The following is a 13,738-nucleotide window of genomic DNA, read 5'->3' on the forward strand; positions in this document are numbered from 1 at the left end:
GAGTAAACATGACCAGCGCTGGAAATTGCACCACCTACCGAATCGCACTACCTGTGAAAAGTTCCCCCTGTCTGGTAGGCATAAGCGTTATCAAGAAACGATCGCCCGCCACCTTTGCTCTCCCCACTGGTTAGGAGCGTGTAGCCTTGCAAACTGCATTCCTCGCATTTCTCGTATAACAGCCAATCGACAGTCAGTTTCGTTTAACTCGGGACTAAGCTCTCTTGCCGAAAGAAGCCGTGGATAATGAAAGCTTTAGAAGCATGGCGTGCTTGATTGTGCATTTCGCGTTCATGCCGTAGTGGTGCCACGTAAATCAAACGCTATTAAACAACGATGCCCAACCTTGAACTTCCCCTTCAGTGGAGAGTGAGAGAGACGAATATTTGACGAAAACAAGAAGCCGATAAGACACTCGTGCAAGGCACAAGATTTTGGTGAGGCTATATTTCAAGGGTCGACGTTTATTCAAAAAACGTGATTTTAAGTATCTCAGGTTGGCGAGTATGTTAGAGTTCATGGGGTCGATAAACTCATATCCAATTCACAACAAAAATATTATGACGTAATCAGTACCGATTCCGTTCGATTTTTCTACTAATTCCGTTCATAATCCATAATATCACCCTGGCAATTAATTCACGTCACTTTGGTCAACCATCCATGCCAAGCTGTGCACTTACGAAAACTGCAAGCCACGGCGGTATCTCCGATAAAGGTTGCAGCCTGCAACCCTTAGTGTAAATTCCGAAAGCCTTGGGGGTATTCTCCCGTAGAAAAGACGGGGTTGTCGTGATCCTTTTGTTCCCAGACGAAGAAGGCAATTAACTCCCCAAACGGCAATTAGTGAAATTAATAATAAGAATACTAATGAAGCTAAATCAACGGTGATGGAAGCCTTCCTGTGAGGCATCCCATTGTGACGTTAATCATTGCGTCTTTGAGTCTTTAAATCGTATGTCAATTGGCGCAATTCGTCGTACAGCGCCTTGGTAGGCAATTTAGTCGATTATTTGAAATTTATTTAATTTTAAGCAATTAGATATTCCGGACGCATGCGTGTATCGCATTTGTGTGTATCTTGACATTGCATCATTCTGTTATTCCGGTCGCATACAACGATTTAGACGCGAGTCGATCTTCTTGTCAAACTTTCCAACCGACTTACGAGAAAAATATACAATGAACATACTGGGCATATCTTATACTAACACACGCGCAATTAGTAGCCACAGTTACTGTTAAAACAAGCTGTTGATAATTATAATATTGTAAACTCCAAGTGAAAAATATAAAGTACAGGGTACATCACGCGTACCGCATGCAACATTTCCGCTTACTTATTATATCGAACGTTTCGGCTATCCGGGTATTATCTACATCCATGATTCGAAGCTATACTTGACGATAGATAAACTTGACATCTAACTCCGCAATGCCTGGCTGATTCTCGTTGTCCGGCCACCAGGAATGAAGACGCGTACCTTATACCTGCATTAAATTGTGCAGCGGAATTGGTATGGCACGAGATGCAGCTACAGATAGAGTAGGGCGTTGTAAGCGAGGAGGAGAGAGGAGGGAGAGTGATGGAACGTGAGAGGAACGATCACTAAAGGGGAGAGAATGGCGAAGATTATCCACGCGAACGAGTGAGCCCACGCACATCTCAGATTATATTCTCATTAACTTGATCATCCTGGGAGAGATTAATTTTTGAAAAAAAAAGTTCTGGAAAAGGAACGAGTGAACGAAAATAAATGGCCGTGCTGTACCTTGATCATAGTGTGCCTTGAAACATGTCGTCGATTTCGACGTGTAGTGGATGTTGATTAAAGAAAACGCGATACTTTGCTATCAATAGTCAGATACCATGAACTTCTTACCTGAACGTTGATTACATACTTCGTCATCTTGACGTGTAACGTGATTTAAAGATTTGAGCATCAAAAACCAACTGTTTTGTGACTTAGTTGTCGATTTTCAACGGTCTAATAAATTACATTTTCGGAGATCTATTTACCCGACAAGACACATATACACTTAGTGAGTATAGTGTACAATTCATGTCAGATACGAACGATATTAATAACCTCCTTAAATGCACACATTGCTTGTTGACAGATCATACCCTCTTGAACCTTGGAACGTTATTTCCACGCAAACTAATCTTTTTTGTCGTTTTTTTTTTTAGATTATTTATCAGTGTGCCAAAGAAAAATAGGGTTGGAATAACTCGGTACACCGATCCTTCAAATAATACGATACAGATACTTGATAAAAATCTTCGTATATATGAATAAAGAACATTCATGCAGTAACTCAGACAAGAAAAATCGTCACCTTTCTAGCCCTGAATCAAGTTAAAGACAAAAATAATGATTAACCGCTAAATTTACAATAATTAGTTTGCAATAAATCTCACTTGACGCATCGTATTTCAAGGTACACGAGGGTATTATAACTCTGTGCACATTTCATTTCCTTTTTTTCAAATTTCGTCACAAAAGAATCAAGCTATTTGAACAAATAAATGGAGATACGTTTTATTACGAAAAGATTGCTCTTCCAGATGATATCAATTTCGTATCAAAATTTTATAAACGCCAAATTTTACAGTGCAAAATCGAAAAAGCGTCCCGAGGTATAACATTTTCCCCTATTTTCACGGGGTATCGTCGCATGGATCGTAATCGGTTTATCAGAAACCCGTACGCTAGGAAGCGACAACGAGTCAACGAGCCGCTGAGTCGTTGAATCGTTGAGTCTGAATCGGCATCTCGTTGAATCACCAGCAGCTCCGAAGCACTCGGCGTCTGACAAAGATTAACGATTGCTTTATTGGCCGCCTAAAACGTCGTTTGTTCCCGTCGAGGCAACTTTTCTCTGACCACTCTGTTTTCGGGATCCCTTTTCTACTCGTGCGCACAATTATCTCCGTAGTCACCGTCGTTCAACTACGGCAGGCAAGAAAGTTTTCGTTCCTGGGGTGGAATGGAAAAGTAACGGGAATATTTTAACATTTTTATAAAAATCTGAGCACCTTAGAGTCACGCCATTGACGTCGAACCAGTCGAAGAGACCAGCACGAAGGTTCGTTAAATCGAGTCTCGTAATGTCGACTAATTCGACATGATTCATTTAAATCGTTGAGCAGTGGCGAAAAACGAAATTCAAGAATTACGTCTCACAGATCTTCGAACCTTTCGGTAGACGCTGAATCTTTCCTTTGCCAAGTCTTGGCATGAAATCTGGCTTCGATACAATAAATAAAGATAAAATAATAATTATCGGCAGTTTCGATTTCTACGGGTTAGCAAACCCGTAGAGCCCGTGAAGTTCTTCGATCTGATCATTTCAGCAAATATATTTGCGCGAACGCCAGCGCCGCAAGAACCCTATGCCAGAAATAATGATATGCTGTACTAACGAGATACGACGATTTCGTGCTGTGGGAAGAATGCCGGTAAATTCCTCGCGAGTTTCATGTATAGTAAAATTATTCTTGGAAATAAAGAATCACGTGTTTGTATAATGCACGCATGCGCGGTTCCGTAACGCGACGTCATGTAATCGGGCCCAAAGCAGACACACCGGTGGCGATAGAACGTAGCCTGCCACCGTTATACGAAATATGAGAGAGAGGGAATCACGAAGACCAGAGACTGGAGAGAATCAGAGGCCCACGATGTAACTCGAGTCGGTATTCGAGCAACGAACGTTTCCACCTAGTCAAAGCCGTTTCCATCACTCGACTGGTTCCTGTCAAATTGGGGCACAATTGTCGCCTTGACTGTTCCTAATTTTCTCCGAACTTCAGTCTCACGCCACATCGATCGTACTCGATATTTATCATTCTACGAAAATTGGGCTGCAGCAAAGGAGTTTTTTAGCTTCAGGTTTCTCGCTCGACAACTGCTGAAATTTTCAATACACGTAGGTATGAAAAGTAGTGTCCCCTAATTTTCGAAAACGCTTGGCGCTTAAAAGGTCTTTCAAAAATCTGTCACTTTAGCCGATCAGGTAAGCGGTTGTCGCAGGCCGAGCGTACTTGGGATAGAAACAGCAGTAAGTGCATCAAGATTGCTCCATGTCTACTATTAATTTTCAGTACATACGTCATGCATGAATTTGCTGTCCCACCTGATTACGAAGTTCGGTGAGACCCGACCTGCACGGGTATTGTTAGGCCCTATCAGCCAGATTGAACAACTTGCGGGACCTTAACGAACCAGTTTCCACAAAGCGCACACCGTTGTATAGCCGTGCAAGCGTGCCACGCGCGTGTAGGCGTACCCGCATACCGAGCGCGTAATATGGATCGGCACCGGTCCTCGATTAATTAAGTCCTTTAATAAATTGTAAAAATAAGGCGTCCGCGCCGCGGCAGCTCACACACACGACATACGGAGCGGAGGTGAGAGAGATGACGCTCTCCCGGGGTCCGTTTGGGCCCGCGAAATCTGTTCCCCGGCGTGCAAGCTGGGAGTTCGCGAACGCACACTCTTCGCTGGTTTTCGACTTACTTTTATTTTGTCTGTGCTGTACGGTGCTTGCCCGAGCTCGCGGCGCTGCTGCTGCTCTAAGGGCGAAAATGGTTCATGGCCGTTCCCCGCACAAGCCTCTCCGCTACTTCTACTTCTTCTCCTTCTCCTTATTCCTTCTTCTTCTTCTTCTTCTTCTTCTTCTTCTTCTTCTTCTTCTTCTTCTTCTTCTTTCTCTTTTTCTCACAGCCATGCACGCCGAGGTTCTGCAGCCACCGCGAATCCCGTGCCGTGATACGCCAGACCAGACCCTGCCGGTTTTCTTTTATTCGATTAACGACTATTTGCTCCAGGACGATCATGTTGTGAAACATTCGATAACAATAACAACCTCCGACGCTTCACGTGCACTTAGTATCGTGGACCTTTTTATAATCTCTTCGGACTTCGTTGATCATCGCGGATGAGCCTGGGAAAGTGCGGCGATTACGTCTCAAAGACAAAGGAAATGATAAAAGGATAATGCCACAGGAAACCCGATAGCCGAAGAGTACTTCAAATTTAATAACGCAATCTCACATGGCAGTTTCAACTGTTTGTGTAGTGTGGATTATACGAAATATTACCTTTCAGTAACTCGATACTGTAATAACAAGTAGATGGAATTTCTCTTTAACCAATAACTGCAAACCACGAGCCAACAAACCTTGAATCATATATTTATATCAGATATTACAATAACGGTTGATACACTGGTTTTCGACTCAAAAAATAGCCAATCTATTCTACCTTTAAAAAAATCCGTCCAGCTGTGCTGAACCGTGAATCTCGTTCCGTGCAGACGCTTGATCTTTGGTTGTGCACGATCACTTGATCAGCTTGCATTACAAAAAATCTGAAAATAGTAGCCAATCAAAAAAGAGTGACAATATACGTGGCAAATACTCAAAGAATTTCCAACAATTATCAGAGCTACGCTGATGAACTAGTCATTTTTTTCGAGTCGCTATTTCGCGACTAGTGAAATAATCACTAGTCAGAAGATTTAACCCAATGCCATATATATAATCATATGATCTCAATAATCTTCATTCACATAATGGGATCGGCATCGAACTAGTGAATTTGCGGGTTAATCAGGTCCCGAATTTTCGTCGGATTGATCCAGGCGTGTCAAGGAGCCTGTGTTCCCGCTTGGCTTCACGGGCACATCTCGAGATGTCAAATGGAGGCTTGAACAATTCAAAGTGAAGTCCAGAGCGACGCTAACCCCGGGGCAGCAGCCGCGACCCTCCTGCCCTACCGTCGCGGGTCGGTCCTTCTTGTCCTTAGCGACATCCTTCGGCTTCGCTGCGGATCTTCCTTCCTCGCCTTCCTCCTGGCCGTGGTACCTCATCGCAATCCTTATTACATGCGTTACCTCCGGACTCGGGCTTCGTGACGATCGCCGGATTTCCGTCTTCTTGCGAATATTTATTCGCAGATTGTTCGAAACCTCTGAACAAGTGCAGTCCTTGCGTTGGTTCCCGTTGGCTTTTCGGGTCGACCTTCTTGACCTTCCTCTTGAATAACCGGGCCCTGTTTGGAGACAATACAGTGACAATCCAGATGATGGGATATATAGGAGAAAAGAATCACGGAGAAAGGAGAATTTACGGACCTTCAATTATCCTCCGGGTAGATTCCTCGAGATCCGTGAACTCTCTCGAACACTTTGATGAGGATCCTTTGTTTCGCTTTGATCTTTGAGTTTCCGTCTGACCTCTGACGGCGACAACCTTTCTCAGAAGCTCATCCATGATGTCGTCCTTGTCATAGCTATTGCCGTCGAGTGTTCTGGCCGACTCTTGAGATTGGCATCGAGAGATCGCCTGGGAGTCGATCAGGGGTATCGGAGAATCGGGAAGCTGTAGCGAGGTGATGGTAAGAAATGCCGGAGCGTCATCTTTCATACGGTCGAGCCACTGCGTCACGCTACGATAGCTATTGAAGTAAAAATCCTATATAATTATCGAGGGCAATAAAATCGTCGAGGTTCCCTGCCTGCAACAGATCGGTTTACCTAATTTACATGGCGACTTTTCGCCTGGTCAAGCACCGATCCGATACCGGTCGTAGACAAAAAATTAGAAGCAAGGTTGACAAATTGCTCGAGATAAGTGTTTGACGGTTCAAGAGGGAAAGAAATGCGAGTGAAAATGGAACATCGATATAATATGTAAAGCTTATACCCCACGCGATATTCGTCGTCGAGGACCTTATATTTTTTTGTCTTCTTCACCAAAGGCAAGAAATTGGAGTGTATATTTTTATCGCACCTGCGAAACGTTAAAAAATTGCATCGAAGTTGCTAGCCTTGTACAGCCACTGCTGTTATGGTCAGCTTCGAAATATTATAACAGGCTAGTCGGGACTGTGTGGAGGGGATCGGCAATCGAGATTAAGTACAAATACCAACTGGGGTAGCCATTATTGATGTCTGTTATACACAAGGCGTTACTTTGGTGAGCTGGAACTCAATTTTCCAAGCGGTCCGATTTTGCATTCGCAAACATCACAGCCACGAAGTTGTCAATGCGATTCGAAATTCAAGGCATCCTAGCTGTGATAAGACCGAAGGTACCTGTAACGTAGGCTAATGATCACCTCATATATTGTTACGTAGAAACTTTTACAGACAAAGGGCATCTGCATGATCTGGCCTGATCAGTTTACACGAGTTACGAAACCATTAAATTTTACTACACTTAATTATAGACTTGAAGCGACTCGTACGATTGCCGAGTCAGCGAAACAAGTTGCCAGCATATAAATCCACAGAGCGAAACCTGATATAATTCTTGAGATTCGTACTGCATAATTTATTGACAAAAAAAAAATACAGTTTCTTTTACACATAGCAAAAATAAATTCTGGGCTCAACGAGGCTTGAACAGATCAAAGCCGTCGACAAGGATTATTATTTGCATCACAGTAATTAACTGCCTGTATATTCGACATCGGTATATTAACCAGAGAATGAAAAGATATACATATAATAAAGGGAAGTGAAAAAGAGTGTGGGAGAAGTGAGAATTCGGTTCGCCCGCTTGTTTAAAATTCACCGCGTGTTACCTTGACGTTTTCCGCGCTGGTCCAATCAGCGGCGGGGAAGGCCTGCGCCGCGGATAGCAGACGTGACGCGCTGGCGATGACCGAGACCGGTCTTTCGCGTCTCTTGGATCCTCAAGGGTCAGCCGTCGAATGTAGAGGCCCGGGACCTCCTCCGCAAGAAGTTGTCTCCCTCCGTACGAAGCCACAGTGATCACTGACCACCAACTCCTACGTGGTCTACCTTCGTTCCCTTTATTCCTACCGAGTTCACCACTAACATTACGCGAACTCCGCTAACAGTTGGTCGGATATCTGGCTTGCGGCGCTGTTATAGATCATTCATTCAGCTCAAGACTTCCTTGGCCCTCGCCATGCCCTGTGAAATAAAATACAGGTTCAAAGGATTGAGCATTTTGAAACATTGTCTATCGACAATACGTCAATGGATTATTGATTCAAGTGTTAGAGGAAACTTTAAGCTATAAGCCTATTATTTATAATGATCCATCAATGACACTTGGTCGTTGGATTAATGCCCATTGCCTGGGTGTTGCTTTGATGTATAAGTCGTCCGTTCATCAACTAAACGAAGTATTCTGGGGGTAGCCGGACACGTTTTCAACTGAAGAATCGGACCTTCAATGGACATGGAAGTTGAGAATAATCATCTTGTTGTACTAACGAATAATCTGCATCTGTTCATCTTCAAGTGATTATCGTCAATCGCGGATGAGCAATAACATGAAATCAAATCATTACAAATACCGTTTGAAAAGATGTTTGATTGCCAATAAAGTTAACTTGCAGGATCTTCAATTTAATAACAGAGGGAACAACCAAAGCAGACCCACACGTCCATATACAGACATCTAGGCACGGTAACTCGGCGTAACTTGGAGGGGTTATAAGTGAAGTTTTAGGTCAGTTTTGAAGTCTGGTTCACGTGCTATGCCGCACTGCGCCTGTGGCGTGCAACCGGACTGACACACCAGCATGCTGCTTGCAAAACACAAACTTCCAACCTCACGATTCCTCCGCGTTGCGTCAGTTGCGATGATTTTCTCCGTCACAAGTTTACACACTCCATGCACGTGTGTGTTTATACCTAAAATGTGGGTAACGTCAATTCACGAAAGGCTGAAACACCCATTTTCACCTCCGAAACAGCGTCGTGATATCCTTGCAACTATACGGCGGTTACCCGGTTGTTTTCTCAACTGTAAGAACCTCGCTTCGTCATGACTAATGCCGGGGCGAACCAATCGTACTGAAAGCAAGACTCGGGTTGATATTAGCCGATTTCCCACAGACACCTTCTTCTTAAAATATGTTCAATATATGTTGAAGACCACAACTGATGATTTATTTCTTTGCTTCAACGCAACAAGACCTGTCGCGAGAAGGCTTGCGTATGCCGGAGGATTCCGGCCGCTCGATCCTCTGGGAGAAGCCGAGTTTAAACCTTGTTTAGCGAACTATTTTGAATTTTAGTATTTTCGGTTGGCCGCTGCCAAGGTGTGGGATAGATTAGTTACGTCTCTTATGTAGCTGTCAGCTAGTTGCCGCGGGCGGTGAGCCGAACCGCCCGTAGCCATTGCTGCTGCCGCCGACAACGACGACGACGACGACGACGACGTCTGAGTCACAGAGCTTCGCTGGACCACCGGGGTGTCGGTTCAGTCAGGATAAATATGTAATGTAGACCTGCCGATCGAAGATAAACGGATTTGGGTATCGCGGTTACGCGCCGCGTTCCCCTGCATGCTGTGTAAATTCGGCATGTAACCCCGCGACGGTGAATTGGCGAACGAATTGATCTAACGTGGTGGTTGCCTTTCAGGAAAAATTACCAACGAAAAGAATGGCACGGAAAAACATGTTTATTGATCATTTTCAACAGGCATTGACGATGTTGTCGAGATGAATTGAAAAAAACGTCGAAATTTCACATTTCATGTGGGTACCTATTGCAGCAATTTGTTACGCATGAGAATGATAAAATTGGGTGCACATCATAATATGTTCATTAATCAATGTCTTAATCAATCAAATATAGCTGCTTCATGAAAGCTATTAGCGAGATTTAAGAAAAAAGAAACAGGGTGGGAAGAAAAAAATCCGTGCCAAGTTTGGCTGCACATATTCGGTCAAAAATTCGTTCACATGTGTTGGAATGCCTTAATTCTTGGTCAAAGTAGACCGCGGGCTGATCCGTGCGAGACGTCGTCGTATATAGTCGGCTCTTCGAGGAATATGTTTACATTAACCGAGAGCGAAAAAGCGTAAAAATAAAATACGCGAACCGCTTAACGAGTTTGGCTTTCGTTCTTCTCATTTCCTTCGTTCTCAACTCCTCTTTTTAGCCCCCCCGCTCTATGCGTGACCAACTGCACCTCACACTCGCGTGCACCCGCGCTCTCACGCGTTCCCACACGTCAGCGAGCACACGAACGAACGCTTGCACACGCCTTTCCTAAACCGTGTTCCTGAAGCCTGATATCCGACGAGGTTTCGCCGTATGTTTTATCGCCGCGGGCAAATTCTTTTTTATTACATCTGATGAGTTTTCTCGCCGTTCGCTCGCCGTTTCATGGAAATGGAAAAACATTACGACTGCCCGCCGGAATACCTCCACCGCTATGTACCGACAGAGAGACGCGTTTTGGCTTCGTTGCAATTGTCGTGGATTATTAAATCTCTTTCAAATTATCCGCGCCTGTTGGCACGTCTCGTCTGTCTGCAGGATTACGCCGAGATTATGAGCCGCGGGGATTAATTAGCTTACGCGGAATTTCGGTGTAGAGGGGGAGACGACGAACGCAACGGCATTCTTCCCCATCAACAACAACCCCAAAAGCTTGACTACCAGAAATTACTACTAAACAGGTTCCACAAGAATACGAGACAGTTTTATCAAGAAATCGCCAGTCAAAGCAGATTTATTTTTCACGCCAGTCTCATATTAAGTGTGCTTTTTTAGTGAAATGACCAAGAATTGTCTGCAAAACTTGTCGCTCAGCATCAGCAGATAGACAACCGAAGCTACATTTTGTATTCCTGCACATCCAAAATGTAACTCCGGCTGCCTATTTGCAGGCGTTGGGCTCAATTCGCAAGTCTACGGCCATCTCCGATCGATCATAGCAGGAATTCAGTATGGAACCCACCGCCTAACGCCAGCAGATAGGTAACCGAAGCTACATTTTGTATTCCTGCACATCCAAAATGTAACCTTGGTTGCCTATTTTCAGACGCTGGGCTCCATTCGCAAGTTCACGTCATCCCCGATCGATCATGGCAGAAATTCAATATGAAATCCACCACCTAACGCCAGCAGATAGGCAACCTACGCTATTTTTTGTATTCCCGCATATGCAAAACGTAGCTTCGGTTGCCTATCTGCTGGCGTTAGGCTACGAGATTTACATTAAATTCCCGGTATAATGGTTCCGAGATGGCGTGCACTCGCGAATTTACGATTTGGTTCTCACAATCAGCGAAACTTCATCACGAAAGATTAACCAGGCGCGGTAAATCATGTGTTATCGATGCGCATTTGAAGGCACGATTCCCACCCCCTATTTGCCGCAATATTACCGTGACTGTACGTGTTACTGTATGTTCGTGGTATGTAGGCTCGTATATCGTTGCGTTACCGCGCTGTGTGTAGAGCGTAGTGCCTTGTGCCGGCGACCTATCGACCTCGAACGAAGTCGGAAAAAGAGGAAAAAGGAGGGAAAGAAGAAAGAAAAAAAAATGCGTAATTTCCGAAAGGAAACACGAGGAATCAATAGCTGCGACGCACCTCTCCAGTTTTATAGCCTTTCCCTCCGCAGAAAAGGTCCGCAGCATTGCGCTGCCAGAGAATAGAAAGACCGCGTCGCCGTATAAGGTAGATATAATGCAGAAGCGCGAAATCGAAAATCAACCAGACGTATTTTGTCCCGGCACTTCCGCCGAAAACTTCAACGTTTGCGGTATATAATTTAAAACCGGATATTTCGCAAAACGGCAAAAGATCTGTAATTACCTGCCAATCAATCGGCAAATATCAAGGGCATGTACTACACGTTATCCTTTCACGTCTTTTCGATTTACAATCTTCGAGACGGACGTCCTTTAACCTTTTTATTTTTTTTTTTTTCTTCCTCGCCACTTCGCGTTTTTTGTCCCCGGTCCTCTTCCCCAATCAACTTTACATACATTCATTGAAATTCCCGCGGTCCAAATCTCCGGCCAATAAATTTACCAGAGTCCGACGGAAAAAATACGAAAACAATCCGCGATTCTGGCCCACGCGAGATTCCAGAAGTCCTAGCATTGTGCAACCCAGCTAGTCATGCCGTCATACTTATGTACACACGTACAAAAAGGGACCCGTTAACCTCTCATCTAACAAATGAGCCAATCGATTCACCCGCTCTTTGTTCCCCTCTGCGCAAGAAGGATTTGAGGTATTTTACGTAGGCACGATATACATATAGGTATGACAGCGGTTCGTGTTGTGCAACACATAGTCGTTGCTATTGACAGTTTTATCATGCAGCCTGAGCATGAAGAGTAAGCCGTAACTGTTTATTCTTACAAGAAATTGAACACATGTATAAATGGTTTCCGAGGGCTCGATTCTTGAAAGTAAAAAGTATGTTTGAGAAATTAGACTAAAAAATTAGTTCTTCACTAAAAATATTGGTTACAAAAACAAACTGGCCGCTGTTAACACCCTTGCAATTTTATTTCGCCTGTTCACTGATTATCGAAGTTCATTCGTAGTATTGAATGTTCTTTCACGCCAAACAAAGTGACAGCTAAAACAGCTGAAGTAAAATTTCACCTTCAACTAAATTCTGATACCAAAGAGATCAGCGTGCAAAAATAGGCAAAGTCTGCAAAATACCTAAAATTGCCTGAATTAATGCAAATTTCACACATAAAGCCTCAATGAAGTTGAATTTCATCAACTGCCGACGTTTCGACCTGTTTTTTTCTTCATTGGATACAATGCACAACCTCTCAACAAGGAAGTGAATAATCGATCTACTATTACAAAGTGCACAATAATGTACGAATAATGGTGTTGAAGATATTTCTTGCTTTGCTCACCGAGTTAAAGATTGAAGAATCTCCCGCAGTGTGATATTTATGCGAAAACAATTCGGGTCACGTTTGTCTTGCTTCAATAGAGTCATTGATTCTAGGACTCCTTCATGGTTCGCAGAAATACCAATGGACCATAAATCCCGATGTTCAGATTTCAAATTTCTGAAATGCATCGTGTATGAAGTGATAGACTGGAAGTGTTACGATTTAAATAAGAGATTCAAATCGTTCTGCAACATGGCCAATTCCGTGTCTCGAGTTAAGTCTTCTTAAAGTTAAAGTCCTTCCGCGCCGTATCGTATTCGTCAAGTGATAGTCTTATCACCATTCAGCACGGCGATCCTATAAATTCAATTCCAACAATATTTTTGACGTTTACGTGCAACCCGAGGTAAACATAATCGTTCACATGGCAGGCTCGAGCCCAGGAAATAACCGGGCAGAAGAAGATGAAAAAAATATCGGCGTACTATCACGAGTCACGTCTCAGCACGGACTGGCGTGCAGTCGAACCCTCGGCAACCCTCACAGCCCTCGCGAACGGCAATATTATCGCATGCTCGCTTCGGAAGCTCCACTGGCACCTCACCGCGACCTGCAACTCCTGTCATAAATATCTGCGTTCGCGAGGCAACGACACGCGGTGTCTTGCGTTCCGAAATACTCACCTGTGCGTTGGCAAGCCTCCCCTAGTGTTCACTGACCCCCCTGCTACACCCCACGACCGCTATATCGAATTTTTATGGATATTTCTCACTATTTACACAACTTTTATTTACTTGACCGTCGTTTATAGCTATCAAATGGGTTATTCTGATCGACTTTCAACTTGGAATTTGATCTCACCTAACCGAATCGATATATATGTATAGTCACCTACACGCAATGCTGGTAACATGATTACCTTCAACAGCAGTCATGATAATGGGAATCTTGTCGTTTTCAGAAAGCGCACACCATCAGTGATTCTTCAGATATAATTTCTTTGCAGTCCGCTTTTGACAGGTATTACTATTGTGAGCATTGACAAATGTATTTTGAAATTGGAACGCGTGTCTCAAGTC

At 43.9% G+C, this 13,738-nt stretch overlaps 1 protein-coding gene across 1 annotated transcript; it reads right to left on the minus strand.

Annotated features, from left to right (window-relative positions):
- Positions 1-5,094: 5,094 nt before the first annotated feature.
- On the minus strand, positions 5,095-13,152 carry LOC124216516 (uncharacterized). The gene is made up of 3 exons (XM_046621091.2): positions 12,678-13,152; positions 6,142-6,464; positions 5,095-6,059 (listed from the first exon to the last, which is right to left on the minus strand). The coding sequence occupies exons 1-3, from the start codon at positions 12,845-12,847 to the stop codon at positions 5,614-5,616; spliced, it is 939 nt and encodes a 312-aa protein (XP_046477047.1). The 5' UTR covers positions 12,848-13,152; the 3' UTR covers positions 5,095-5,613.
- Positions 13,153-13,738: the final 586 nt, after the last annotated feature.

The sequence above is a fragment of the Neodiprion pinetum genome, chromosome 4 (genome assembly GCF_021155775.2).
Source record: "Neodiprion pinetum isolate iyNeoPine1 chromosome 4, iyNeoPine1.2, whole genome shotgun sequence".
In the NCBI taxonomy this organism is placed as follows: Eukaryota; Metazoa; Arthropoda; class Insecta; order Hymenoptera; family Diprionidae; genus Neodiprion; species Neodiprion pinetum.